This window comes from Zingiber officinale, chromosome 3B (genome assembly GCF_018446385.1).
Source record: "Zingiber officinale cultivar Zhangliang chromosome 3B, Zo_v1.1, whole genome shotgun sequence".
Taxonomy (NCBI): Eukaryota; Viridiplantae; Streptophyta; class Magnoliopsida; order Zingiberales; family Zingiberaceae; genus Zingiber; species Zingiber officinale.
In genome coordinates this window covers 13630330-13642492 of record NC_055991.1, presented here as the reverse complement: position 1 = coordinate 13642492, position 12163 = coordinate 13630330, and the positions used below count along the sequence as shown (strand labels likewise).

Below are 12163 nucleotides of genomic sequence, written 5' to 3'. Positions count from 1 at the left end.
TTTTAAAAGAATTTTTTTTTAAAGTTTTTGAAAGAATTTTTAAAATAATTTTTAAAATAGTTTTTAAAAGAAAAAATAATTTTTTAAAAAAGTTTTTGAAAGAATTTTTAAAGTTTTTAAAAGAAAAAATAATTTTAATTTAATTTGATTTGATTTTAATTTAATTTAATTTAATTTAATTTAATTTAATTTTAATTTAATTTAATTTTAATTTAATTTAATTTAATTGAGTCCTTAGTCATCTCACCCGATCTACGTTTTCAATCAGGAATCCTATAATTTTGTGAGATGGATTTAGTTCAGTTTTAGGGTTTGGTTTAACTTTGTGTTAAATTCAGGTTTAGTTTTGGACTCAACAAATAAGCATTCTTTGGATAAACTCTTGGGCTATGGGGAGTCACTTGGATATCATTAGAGTAACCATGCCTTCGAGATTTTCCAAATAGTTCTATCTACTGAATTTAATACAAAACCTTGATTTAACTGGTTAGGATCCATAAAGGGTAGCTTCGGTCAGTTCCACTTAGCCAAATGCACCAGGTTGAAGCCATATCTTCCTAGACATGCATAGACTAAGTTTCCCTAACGTACTATCATCCAAAACTTCACCAGTACCATAGGTTAAGTTAAACTTGGTCCCTTTTCTAATTAGTCCTAGTTACCCTGCCGGGTATGTTAGTTTGGGTTACCCTGTCGAGTAGGTTAGTTTTGGAGGTGCCAGCTATTCTGGAGCTTCCCCCTTAATTATTGGCCTTTATTTTTTTATTTTTAGTTCTTGGTTTATGTCTATTCTTTTTATAGTTATAATTTACTTGATGATATTCTAAGTCTTGGCGGGGTTTAAAATATTTGGATTTTGAATTTGTTAGTCTAGGTTTATATTTTTGTTTTTGAGTTGATTTATTTGATTTTATATAATATATATTTTCTTTGGGTATGTAGTATCGGTTAAGTCCTACTTACATGGTTAAGCACGCTTTTGGAACCCAAGCTTTACTTGATTGTTTGTGTTGAGTTATTAATGATTTAAATATTTTATTCGAACTTGACTTGTAGCCAAGTCCGATTTTGTTGTAAATTACTTTTTAATTATTTAATATTAGATCTAAATTCTTAGATCTAAGTTGTAACTTTTTCTAACATTTCTTTTAATTTATTAACTTCCATTTTTAAATTTTCTTCCTCAAGTGTTGGGTCTTGAGTCAGATTTGAAATTTTGATTTATTCCTTGAGGTTTTGATTTTGCTCAAGGAGCAATTTATTTTCTTTTTCTAATTTAACTAATTTACTATTCAGACATGCAACAATTTTAAAAAATTTTCTATTTAAATTAAAATTTACCTCGTCGGGACTTTCGGAAACGAGTACGGACTCGTGGCTCGATTCGGGTTCGGATCCGTCTTCCGATTCTTCGTCCGATTCTTCTTCGAGGGCCATCAGTGCGAGGTGGCTCTGGTGCTTCTGATCTTCGGCCTCCGATTCCTCCGAGGAAGAGTCGTCCCAAGTTGCTTTGAGAGCCTTCTTCTTGGATGTCTTTGTCTTGTCGTTCTTCAGTTTCAGGCACTCGTTCTTGTAGTGACCCTTATTGTTGCATTCGAAGTACGTTACGTTCTTTGGTTCGGGGGAGTTGATCTTTTGCAAGTCCTTGCTGAAGCTCTTCTTTCTCCTGGTGAACATTTTCCTTAGCAGGTTCACCAGGTACTCTTCATCTTCAATCTCCTAGTCAGACTCTTCTTCGAGTTCATGCTTGTTTTTAGATTTTTCCTTAGAGGAACTTGCAAATAAGGCAACACCTTTCTCGGATCCAGCGTTAGTCTACTCATGTAACTCTAACTCACAAAATAATTCATCTAATTTTAATTTGGATAAATTTTTCAAAATTTTGTAGGCATCCACGATAGATGCCCACAAAGTGTTGCGTGGAAAAGCGTTTAACGCGTACCTGATTAGATCTCGATTTTCCATCTGGTGTCCTATCGCGTGGAGTCCGTTGAGGATATCTTTAATCCTCGCATGAAGCTGACTCACCGTTTCTCCTTCCTGCATTTTAATATTAAATAATCTATTTAATAATAGATCGCACTTCGTTACCTTGGCGCCCCTTGTCCCTTCATGTAGTTAGATCAGTTTGTCCCACAATTCCTTTGCGTTCTGGTGCGGTCCTACCTGGTTCTATTCTTCCTTCGTCAGTCTGCACTGGAGCGTGTTGAGTGCTTTGAACTCCGTTGATGCTTTCTTCTTCATATCCGGAGTCCACTGTTCTGGGTCCAGTGGGATTCCGGAGTTGTCGACTGGTGCTTTGTAGCCTCTTGTAATGCTGAATCATTGGTCGAAGTCCGTCTTCAGGTAGACCTCCATCTGCTTCTTCCAGTACGAGAAATCATCCCCGTTGAACAGGGGAGGACGTACTGTGTTGAAGCCTTCAATTTGAGACATCCTGAACACAAGTAAAGAAAAGGACAAAAAAGGTCCCAAGACTAGGTCTTGGATTAGTAGTGCGGGATAAAATAGAAATAATTTAAAAATTGAATTAGTGTTGCACCAATTCAGATTGATTGCGACGAAAAAAGTTTCCAAAAAAGTAATAGTACCAGTTTGGAAAATTACAAAAATCTGAAAACCGAGGAAAGAAAGAAAAAGGAAAAAGAAACTAGTTTCACGAATATCTTCGCAGCGTCGCAGGAGCACAAGAGAGCGAATCGTGAGTTGTTGTTGGAGCTTCAGCCTTGACCCTCATTATATAGGAGGTTCGGGGCGCTTGGAACCTCCAGGGCACCCTGAATATGACGTAGCCGAGCCAACCAGGGCGCTTTGCGTGGCGAGATGACGTTGTGGATAAAAGTTCACCTCCGGGCGCCTGGACCCTCATTTTTCAACAGATTCCTTTCTGTAAGAAAATGTTAGTCCGGAGGCAAATATAAGATATATCCTGCAACATAGAGTATTAGCACAGTTTAAAATTAAGCAGAATATTAATTAGATTCCGTCTCTCCGAGACAGGAATCTAGTCAGGATCTCGACTTAGAGTTCCGAAATGGTTCTAAGTCGGATCGACGCCTAAGTTCCCTTCTCGGGAACGCGTCCTCAAAGTCACTCCCCTCCAATGACTTACCTTCACTTACCTGCCATACGTCCGGTCAGCCCTTCGATCCGTCTGGGGCTCGTGCCAACTATCCGGTCAGCCCGTCGACCTAGCTGGACTTCGTGCCAAACGTCCGATTAGCCCGTCGACCCGTTTGGACTTCGTATCAGCTATCCAGTCAGCCCGTCGACCTAGCTGGACTTTGTGCCAAACATCCGGTTAGCCCGTCGACCCGTTTGGACTTCGTGCCAACTATCCGGTCGGCCCGTCGACATAGCTGGGTTCGTGCAAGACATCAGGTCAACCCGTCGACCTGTCTGGGCTTCTCCTGCACACTCGATCAGAGTGTTAAATAATAACAAAACTAACTTAACCTATTTTGCCATTTATCAAAACTTAAGTTAGACCGTTAGTGCTAACCACACCAACAAATATAAACCAACTAAAATACCTTAAAATTCCTAATGTGGGACTAAAGTCCTATTCACAATAGAGTTTTTTCCTTTTTCCACCTCTTCTCTATTTACATATATCTAACAGATAATTTTTCACCTCTCAAAGTCCATTGAGAAGGAGAAAAAAAATAATGAATTGCAAGGGGTAACTCATGGTGGCAAAAGACGATTATGCTCGCCCTTCTTCCCTCTTCCACATCTTCTCTATTTACATATATCCAACATATAATTTTTCACCTCTCAAAGCCCATTGAGAAGGAGAAAAAAATAGTGAATTGCAAGGGGTAACTCATGGTGGCAAAAGACGACTACGCTCACCCTTCTTCCCTCTCTATTTACATATATCCAATAGATAAAGTTTCACCTCTCAAAGCCGATTGAGAAGGAGAAAAAAATAGTGAATTACAAGGGGTAACTCATGGTAGCAAAAAATGACTACGCTCGCCCCCAACGCCCCCATCAATCCATCCCAAGGTCAACACGGAGGAGGTAAATCACGGGTAGCTACTAATCTTTGGAAGAGTGACTAGCACATGAGGGAGACATTTACCTTGATTGTGTTAAGATTCGAATTTCAAATCTCATGATGATAATATTTCATGCGCTAGTCACTAGACCGTTCCGAGAGGACCGAGAGGATGACAAGAGATAACTCATAGACAAGTCCCAGGTTGTGGAGTACGAATTGATGGTTCTAAATCACGTTAAAAAACTCTTGCTTAGCTGGCCTTTTTTTTTTAAATCTTTACTGCACTAACTCGATTTATAGAATCAAGCCTGAAAATAAGGCAATCAGCTATTCGCCTCTCCTCTTTAACTTCTTAAAAATCCAACATAAGTTAATAAGTGAAAAATGAGTTACATTTAGCATAACACATCAAAAGAAGTATTATATACAGTTGACTTAATTAGAACGTTATTGATTGATGGGTTATCTATCGTGAGTGCTTTCTAATTTATTTTGATGATGAATAAAAAACTTTGTTAATTCAGATGGATCATCCTTTAAATTGATCGGCGTGAGTTAAGTATCCAATATTAATTAAGTAACACAAAATGCAAGATTAATGAATTAACTGAAAAATACAAAGGGTAAATAAGGTCAAAAGGTACTCTGATTCCTAAATAAGGTTCACTAGCATCTCCAAATGCACTTATTAATAGGAAGACAATCTATTTTTTTTTTTTGTTTGGGTGTGTTTTTTTTATTTTGATAATTCAAATATTTAATTTTTCAAACTGATTAATTTTAGAGATGGTCGATTTAGATCCATGAAAATTTCTTACATACTACTAGGCTAAATCAAGAAGAGCTCATAGATGCCCATCCAAGCGACTAATATTTTTAGATTTATCGTCTCCCTAGAAAAAGATTCTTATAGTACTCTACAGCTAAGATTTTAAATCTTAGATAAGGAACTAATCATTGTATTGTAACCTGATAGTGACAATCTGCCCTTTAAACTACTTAAAGGATAACATCAATAGTCAATTAAAAAAATTAATACGGTAGTAAAAAATGGAATTCATCATCCTAACGATTTCACACGATTAGTCCCATGACCATTTAAGAAGAAGTAAGTCAAAAAGTTATTATTACGAGAGGATATTTTTCTCAGATTAAAAAAATTGATATTGTTTTAGTGATAGGTCACAATGTTTTAATAATTAAAATATCAAGGAATGAATCTTAACTTTATTATCCATTTCTTAACAAGTTATTCAAGATGAAACATGGCAAAACAATGTTTTTCAATGAAATACAAATATAATTCTAACTTTTATTTTTATTATTTTTATTATTTTTCTTATGTTTTTATAATTCTAACATATTGGAGCAATAAGTTAGAATTATATAAATAATAATAATAATAATAAATTTAAATGGGAGAGTCTCATTGGGAATTTTATTATATATTATTCGAGTTAACTGGTACAAAGGTAAATGTCACCGGGGTTGCAACGAACGCGGAGAGGCCCGGAACTCCCGCCGGCTTTAAATAGAGAGAGGAAGAGCGAGATTGAATCAGAAGACGTTGATTAAATTTTAGCAAACTAATTAATTCTTTTTTTTTCTTTTTTCTTTTTTCCAATGCCCATTCTTTGATCTCCCTTCTTTTTCTTTGCTAGTCAAATCTGCGGTTTACTTACAGTTGTTCTTGATTTGTTTGTTCTCTTGATTTCTTTTTTTTTTTTAATTGATAATAAGCGGGAAGTAAACGCTGAGGACAGATTCCAATCGCTAAAGAAAGGCGGATTTCGGTGTTGTCAATGGAGGTAATGCGACGCATTTCGTGGATTCTTTATGTTTTCCGTTGATGATTGATGGGGGAAAAAAATTCAAAGGGAGTCGTTGTCGATCGTCGTGGTTTGTATTTCGGCTCCCACGCGATCTATTTGATGAAATTCCCGCGATGCGATGCAGCAGGGTGGTGGTGCCGGTGGCAACCGCCGTGTTAAGTTCGAGGCCGTCAAGGAGATGGAGTCGCCGCGCTTCCGAGCCGTGCTCCGCGCCACCAGCGGCCGCCGGAAGCGGACAACCGATGTCAAGAGTTTCTCCCATGAGTTGAATGGCAAAGGGAACCACCACCACCAGATTCCCATTCGTAAGCTTCGAGGCCTCAGCCCGGAGGTAATCACGCATCGCTCCTCTTTTCTTTGCTTTAGCTAAGTTGGGATTTTGATGTTTTGGTGCACATCTTAGGAAGTAATGAGCGTGATTCGGTCAAAATTTAAGAAATTGAAAGAGGAGATTAACGCAGAATTGGGCATATTTGCTGGCGATTTGGTTGGGATTCTCGAAAAGGGCAAAAATGAGCATTCTGAGTGGCGGGAACCTTTGGAGGATCTTCTGATTCTTACTCAGAAATGTGCCGAGATGACACCGGATGAGTTCTGGTCATCTTGTGAGGGAATAGTTCAGAATGTGGATGATCGCCGCCAAGAATTGCCAATGGGCTTGCTCAAGCAAGTCCATACCCGCATTCTTTTTATCCTCACCAGGTGCACTAGACTGATTCAGTTCCAGAAAGAGGGGATGTGTGGAGAACAAGAACATATTCTCGGGTTCCACCAACTGAGTGACCTGGGCTTTTACTCGGGATCAGGAGACGGTCTCAAGATCTCATTGAGTGCCAAAGACATGAAAGAGAGGATTATCATGAAGAGGTTGCAAGACCATAAATATTTTAATCAAGATGGTGGTCGGCACATGGATTCATCCACCAGACCTAGGATATCATCCTGGAAGAAGCTTCCCTCATCTAATGAGAAGAATCAGAAAAAAATTCACGATGAGAATGATCAATCCCCTCCAAAGAAATTGCTAGATCCATTCTCACAAATAGATATAACTAAGTTGGGAGCTTCTGGTGGTTCTTCTAATATTAGTTCTAAGATTGATGATAGTTCAAAGCCACAGTTACCTAAGGAAGACGATACTTCTGTAGATGATTCTGAAGTTCAACAACATCAAATTATTGGAAAGCCAAAAATGATTTGTAGAATATGTGATTATGAAATACCTACAATATATGCGGAAGGTCATTTTAGAGTTTGTACGATGGCTGATAAATGTGATTCAAAGGGCTTAACTCTTGATGAGAGGCTGGAGAGAGTTGTGGATGTTCTTGGGAAGATTTTATCATCCATTACACAGAAGGGCTCAGATGGTGTAGAAGTTCATAGTGAGGTTGTTAAAACTTGTGCTTCATGTTCAGCTGAAGGGCATGATTGCCTGTCCCCTGGTCAGAATAGATTATTCTGTCCATCATATGCAGATATCTTGGATAGGGAAATCATTGGCAATCTTGTAGGAAATAATATGAATGAACTACAAGCAACTATGAGCAATTCATATAGTGTTTTATCATCTGGAAGCATGACACCACAATCACCACTAATGACACCACGAACCAGCCAGATTGATTTTCTATTGCTTGGTATCAAGTCATTTATTGATCATGAAAATGTTCAGCAGGTATGTTTCTATTAATCATTTTATCATTCTCAAGACTGACATTTGATATGGTACTTTAATCTGCAAAATTAGTCATGATGCAACTAATGTAATTACAAACTTTCATATTCTTTTGCTATTGAACATGAAACATGATGAGGAACCAACTCCCCAAAATTTGATAATCTGTCATTTAATCATTTAAGTATACTGTTTGCTTTCCTGAGTTTTTTCTTTAAAAGAGATGGTGTTTCTCATTCTTTGTCATCTTCCTAGCTATTAGTGTTTACAGCATAATCCTTCTTTCTGTTTCTTGATTGAACTAACTTCCCTTGGGCTTTATTCAGGATTGGCTATAAGAATAAAAAAGAGTGTAGTTATTCCTTACAGCTAGTCATTAGTTATTAACCTTGTTTTTTTTTCATATAAAACTTTGAGGAAGTTACTGAATATTTATCAACAATCTCATTTTACAGAATAGTAATACTTCAAAAATACAATTTGCTAGAAGAAATTAGCCTAAAGGTTATTTCATACACTTTTTGCATCAAGAATTGATTTCTTTATCAGTGCTGAATTTTTCCCTGCTTATAATCTTCAGATGTCCTTTATGCCTTACGCTTTATCAATAAGTTATCTGCAAAATCACCTAATTTAAAACACTTTCCTATTGCGTAGAATCATTGTAACGAAAAGGGACTAATATACATTTCAATTACTCATAATACAAGATCTACTCAGTCGAAGAGATCTTCGCTGTTTCTTATTGTATGTTTTGGTTATAGGGATTTCCATCCCCTTGTTATTCTAGATTCAAACTTGGATAAGAAGAAGATAAGCAGTTGTTCATAAGAAATGCTTCTGTAAATTTTTTGAACTTTACACTATCACCCTCAGTACAGTGATTAACATTCTTTGTAGCTGGAATCACGAGTAAGATTATTTGATATGAAGACGAGAGAGTAAAACTATTGGAAAAATTATACACCATGGTTTGAGGCAAAATTAAGCAAAAGTCTTTTGTTGCTCATCATATGTTGGTCAAGGAGAATAAATAAATCCACGTCAAATACAAACTATTTCATGCACATTTTATCACATTATTATTACATGCACAAAATATGTACAAAACCCCTATTATGTGTAGCTAAAGTTTATTTGATTTATTAAGATACTTAATGGCAAGGCTTAATGTACCTTCTGTATTAGATCCTAAGGGAATGTAGGTTAGCTCCCTGAGAAGTAGCAAAGCCATCAAAATTGATTTTTAAAATTATAGAAGATGGAGGAAAAGTGGGCTTGTATAATGGTAGAAGATTTATGGTAGAAGTGTTAGGATCACTCGTAGATGAACCAGAGGGCTTGAGTGGGTAATAGTGCTTAACTTAAAAAATGAAAACCTTTTTCCCTTGCAAATATTTTGCAAGGTCAAACAAACTAATAAAGTGCTGTCAAAAATATGAAACAAGAAAAGCAATTGTTAATACAATGAGATTTACATGGTTCAGAACTCTCAAGTTCCTACTCTGCGATGTATGACTTGTAAGGAGAGTCACCTATGAATTCTGATGTATTTTTTCTTTCCTATGGGTATAGAAGCCTCTTATAAGAGAACTTCTTACAATGTGAGGAGAAGCAAATCAAACTTGTAAGAAACAAACAACAATAAAATAAAACTTAAACAATAAGAACAATAAACGTTATCTTTAGCTTTTTCTTAAGCCTTCTCATCACTTTTCACCAACTTAGACAGCTCCCCTTACCCCTTTGTTTATATCTTTCAAGTTGCCTTAAAACAAGCTTTAGTCTGTTGTTCTACATAGATCCAATCGTCTTTCATTCGACTATTTTTTGATTGCAAAACTTGATTTTAGTTAGCCGATTTGCAAGTCCATGTAAGCCATTAGACAATTGTTGCCTTCCTTTGCCAAATCAACAATCTGATTTTGACTTTTATTGAGATTCAATCAACTGCACTAGTCGACTCCCAATTAGAGAGCAAGCAATCCACATAAGATGACCTTCAGTTAACTGCGCAGTTGATTGAGTCGCCAATCGAAACATAACCCTTTTGTTTGCAAGTACAACATCTTGAATTGATTCCCCAATTGACTCAACACTAGTCAAATGATATCAACCTCTAGTTGATTGGATCGTTGACTACAATCAAACTATAGTTACTCCTTGCCTAAGTGAAAGTCTACTTGAAACCCAAAATACAAGTCACTTGTGTAGACTCGCACAATTCACTAAGATTTTTACTTGTTGTCGTAGCTTTACTTTGCCCAAGAGTTCATCTCCCATTACGTCCTCAATCCTATGGATGTTCCAAGCCTTTTGCTCGTTTCACATATCATCCTTTGTTATACGCCTACATAGTCCACCTCTTACAACTCCCATTAAAGCTATGGAACCAAGTTAATGATCCTCATCCTATAGTTCTTTAGATGTCCTATACCCTCCAATGATCTCCTAAACCTTTAAGTTATTAATCCAAACCCTCTTAGCCATGCCTAGTTAAGTTTTGTGAGCTCTACTAACCCAACCTAATACTTCTCGTCCTGTAGTCCCTCGGATGTCACACGCCATCCTTTGCCGATTTCTAGTGGGCCTTTAAGCCATTAGGCAACACCAATTTAGCAACACCAAGTCATCGACCACAACTTGACCTTGTCGAGTCACACCTACTTGGCTGCGCCAAGTCACCAAACATGAGTCAACCTTGTTGAATCATAAGCTTTGTGAACTTTGTGTGCATCTTGTTGTCCCTACAAAACTTCATAGATGCATTGGTCTGGCAAACCTAATTTAAACTCTTTTCCAAACATATCAAAACACTCTAATCGAACATGATAATTTATGGTTTGATTGCATTAACATGAACACTAGGTTAGAACTTATCAGATTATGGAAAGTTCAGATACACTCACTAAAGTTGAGTGGTGTGTGTGCATGTAATGTTTGTTATGCATACAATTGCCTTTTAAGGTTTGCAACATCACATAAGCTCTTCTATAGACACATAAAACTTAAGTTGTATGCATTGTGAGAACAAGAAAATGATGGTTTATTTGAGGGTGAAAGCTTAAATGCAACTTATTGTCTAGGCTTTGCCTCCATTGATACAAGCCATATCTATATCTTCTCCTCTTCTTTATTTGAGATCTTCCTAATCATGCTATTCTCCCTTTCTTCCAATCAAATTTATCTTCACACAATATTTGTGGTTCAAATTTTATCCAACTCTTCTTAATTATGCATTATATTGTTTTATGGGGTAATGACGTAGGCAATTCTTGCGCAATTAAATTTAGGAGTATTTGGATTTTGATATATCATTTTATTGCTGTTGTCATTCTCCTAGAAGCAGAAGGAAAACATATTACTGCCTATTCTTGATCTCACAAAGGACATTATTCTATGAATTTATGGTTGAAGTTGGAGTTCCTATACATGATGAATAGTTTTGAGGGAAAAAAATTCAATGTGAACACAAAGTTGCAGTAATATATGAATATTAATACTTATCTTAATAGGTTTAAAAAATATTCCTGTAGATTTGAAAATTTTAGAGGTGAGCTATTGCTAGTGTATGAGGTTACATGAACATACTAGTTCCACATAGGAGAAATATTTTATGATTGACACAATGACTTAGGAAACATTGAAACTTCTTGAATGACCTTGTTGCCATAGTCGGAGTTGAGAAAAGTTGTGTAAGCCATTTATACAAATTTTGAATGACCAACTTCATTTAGTAAGTCAAGTTATATTTATATCTGTTTTAAGCTCATAGCCATATCATAATAGATTGTTTGTTTATTTTATTTTTCGAGACAAATTATAAAACAGTAATATAGGAACATGTCCCGAAATTCATAGTCTGACTTGACTATAGAGTCTTCATTTTTTAAAGCTTCTATTGCATCACATATTGGCAGATTGAGAGTCTATTGGATATTGTTCGCGGCATTGCAAAAATGAATACCTACAATTACAGCTCCCTTGAGGATTTGCACTCATATTTAGAAGATTTGAACGCAGTCCTAGATACCAGAAAGATTGATGCTCTTGTTGTTGAGACATTTGGAAGAAGAATTGCAAAACTATTACAGTAAGTTGCAGCTGCAAAATCACATTGCATATTAGATTGTGGCAATGAAATTCAGATACTTTACAGTTTTTCATTAATTGTTTTATGAATTTATTTGTATCTGTAAGAAAACTATTTCTTTTATTGGATGATATAATGTTGTTTAATGATTGAATTAACAGGGAGAAGTTTATACATCTATGTGGTCAGATAGATGATGGGATTAAAGATGTCTTGAATGTGATGGTAGATGAAGATGGTTCTGTAGGAAATTCAATAACCTTGGGATCCAAGATCAAGGATCGAACTTCCATCGAGGATTTTGAAATCATAAAACCAATAAGCAGAGGGGCATTTGGACGAGTTTTCCTTGCGAGGAAAAGGATTACAGGTGACATTTTTGCAATAAAGGTAATAACAACCTACTTGTGCATCAGAATAACATTATTAAAGAAATTTTATTTTCTAATTGAACTATGTTTGTTCTTTGGTCTTTGTCTACACCATTTTCAATACTCCAGCATACTGTATAGAGACGCTTAGTTCCTTTCACATGAGTATCTCCATCTAAACAT

The 12163-nt window shown here is 36.2% G+C and overlaps 1 protein-coding gene across 3 annotated transcripts in view; it reads left to right on the top strand.

Moving 5' to 3' along the window:
* Positions 1–5512: 5512 nt before the first annotated feature.
* LOC122055945 (probable serine/threonine protein kinase IRE) overlaps positions 5513–12163 on the top strand; it is a 39618-nt gene continuing 32967 nt past the window's right edge. For 2 of the 3 annotated variants that reach the window (XM_042617643.1, XM_042617645.1), the window contains exons 1-5: positions 5513–5814; positions 5963–6169; positions 6242–7516; positions 11437–11609; positions 11771–11999. In XM_042617643.1, the coding sequence (XP_042473577.1) occupies positions 5809–5814; positions 5963–6169; positions 6242–7516; positions 11437–11609; positions 11771–11999 (1890 nt within the window). In that variant the 5' untranslated portion in view covers positions 5513–5808. The remainder of the gene's footprint in view (positions 5815–5962; positions 6170–6241; positions 7517–11436; positions 11610–11770; positions 12000–12163) is intronic. The other variant, XM_042617644.1, reaches the window with a different exon arrangement.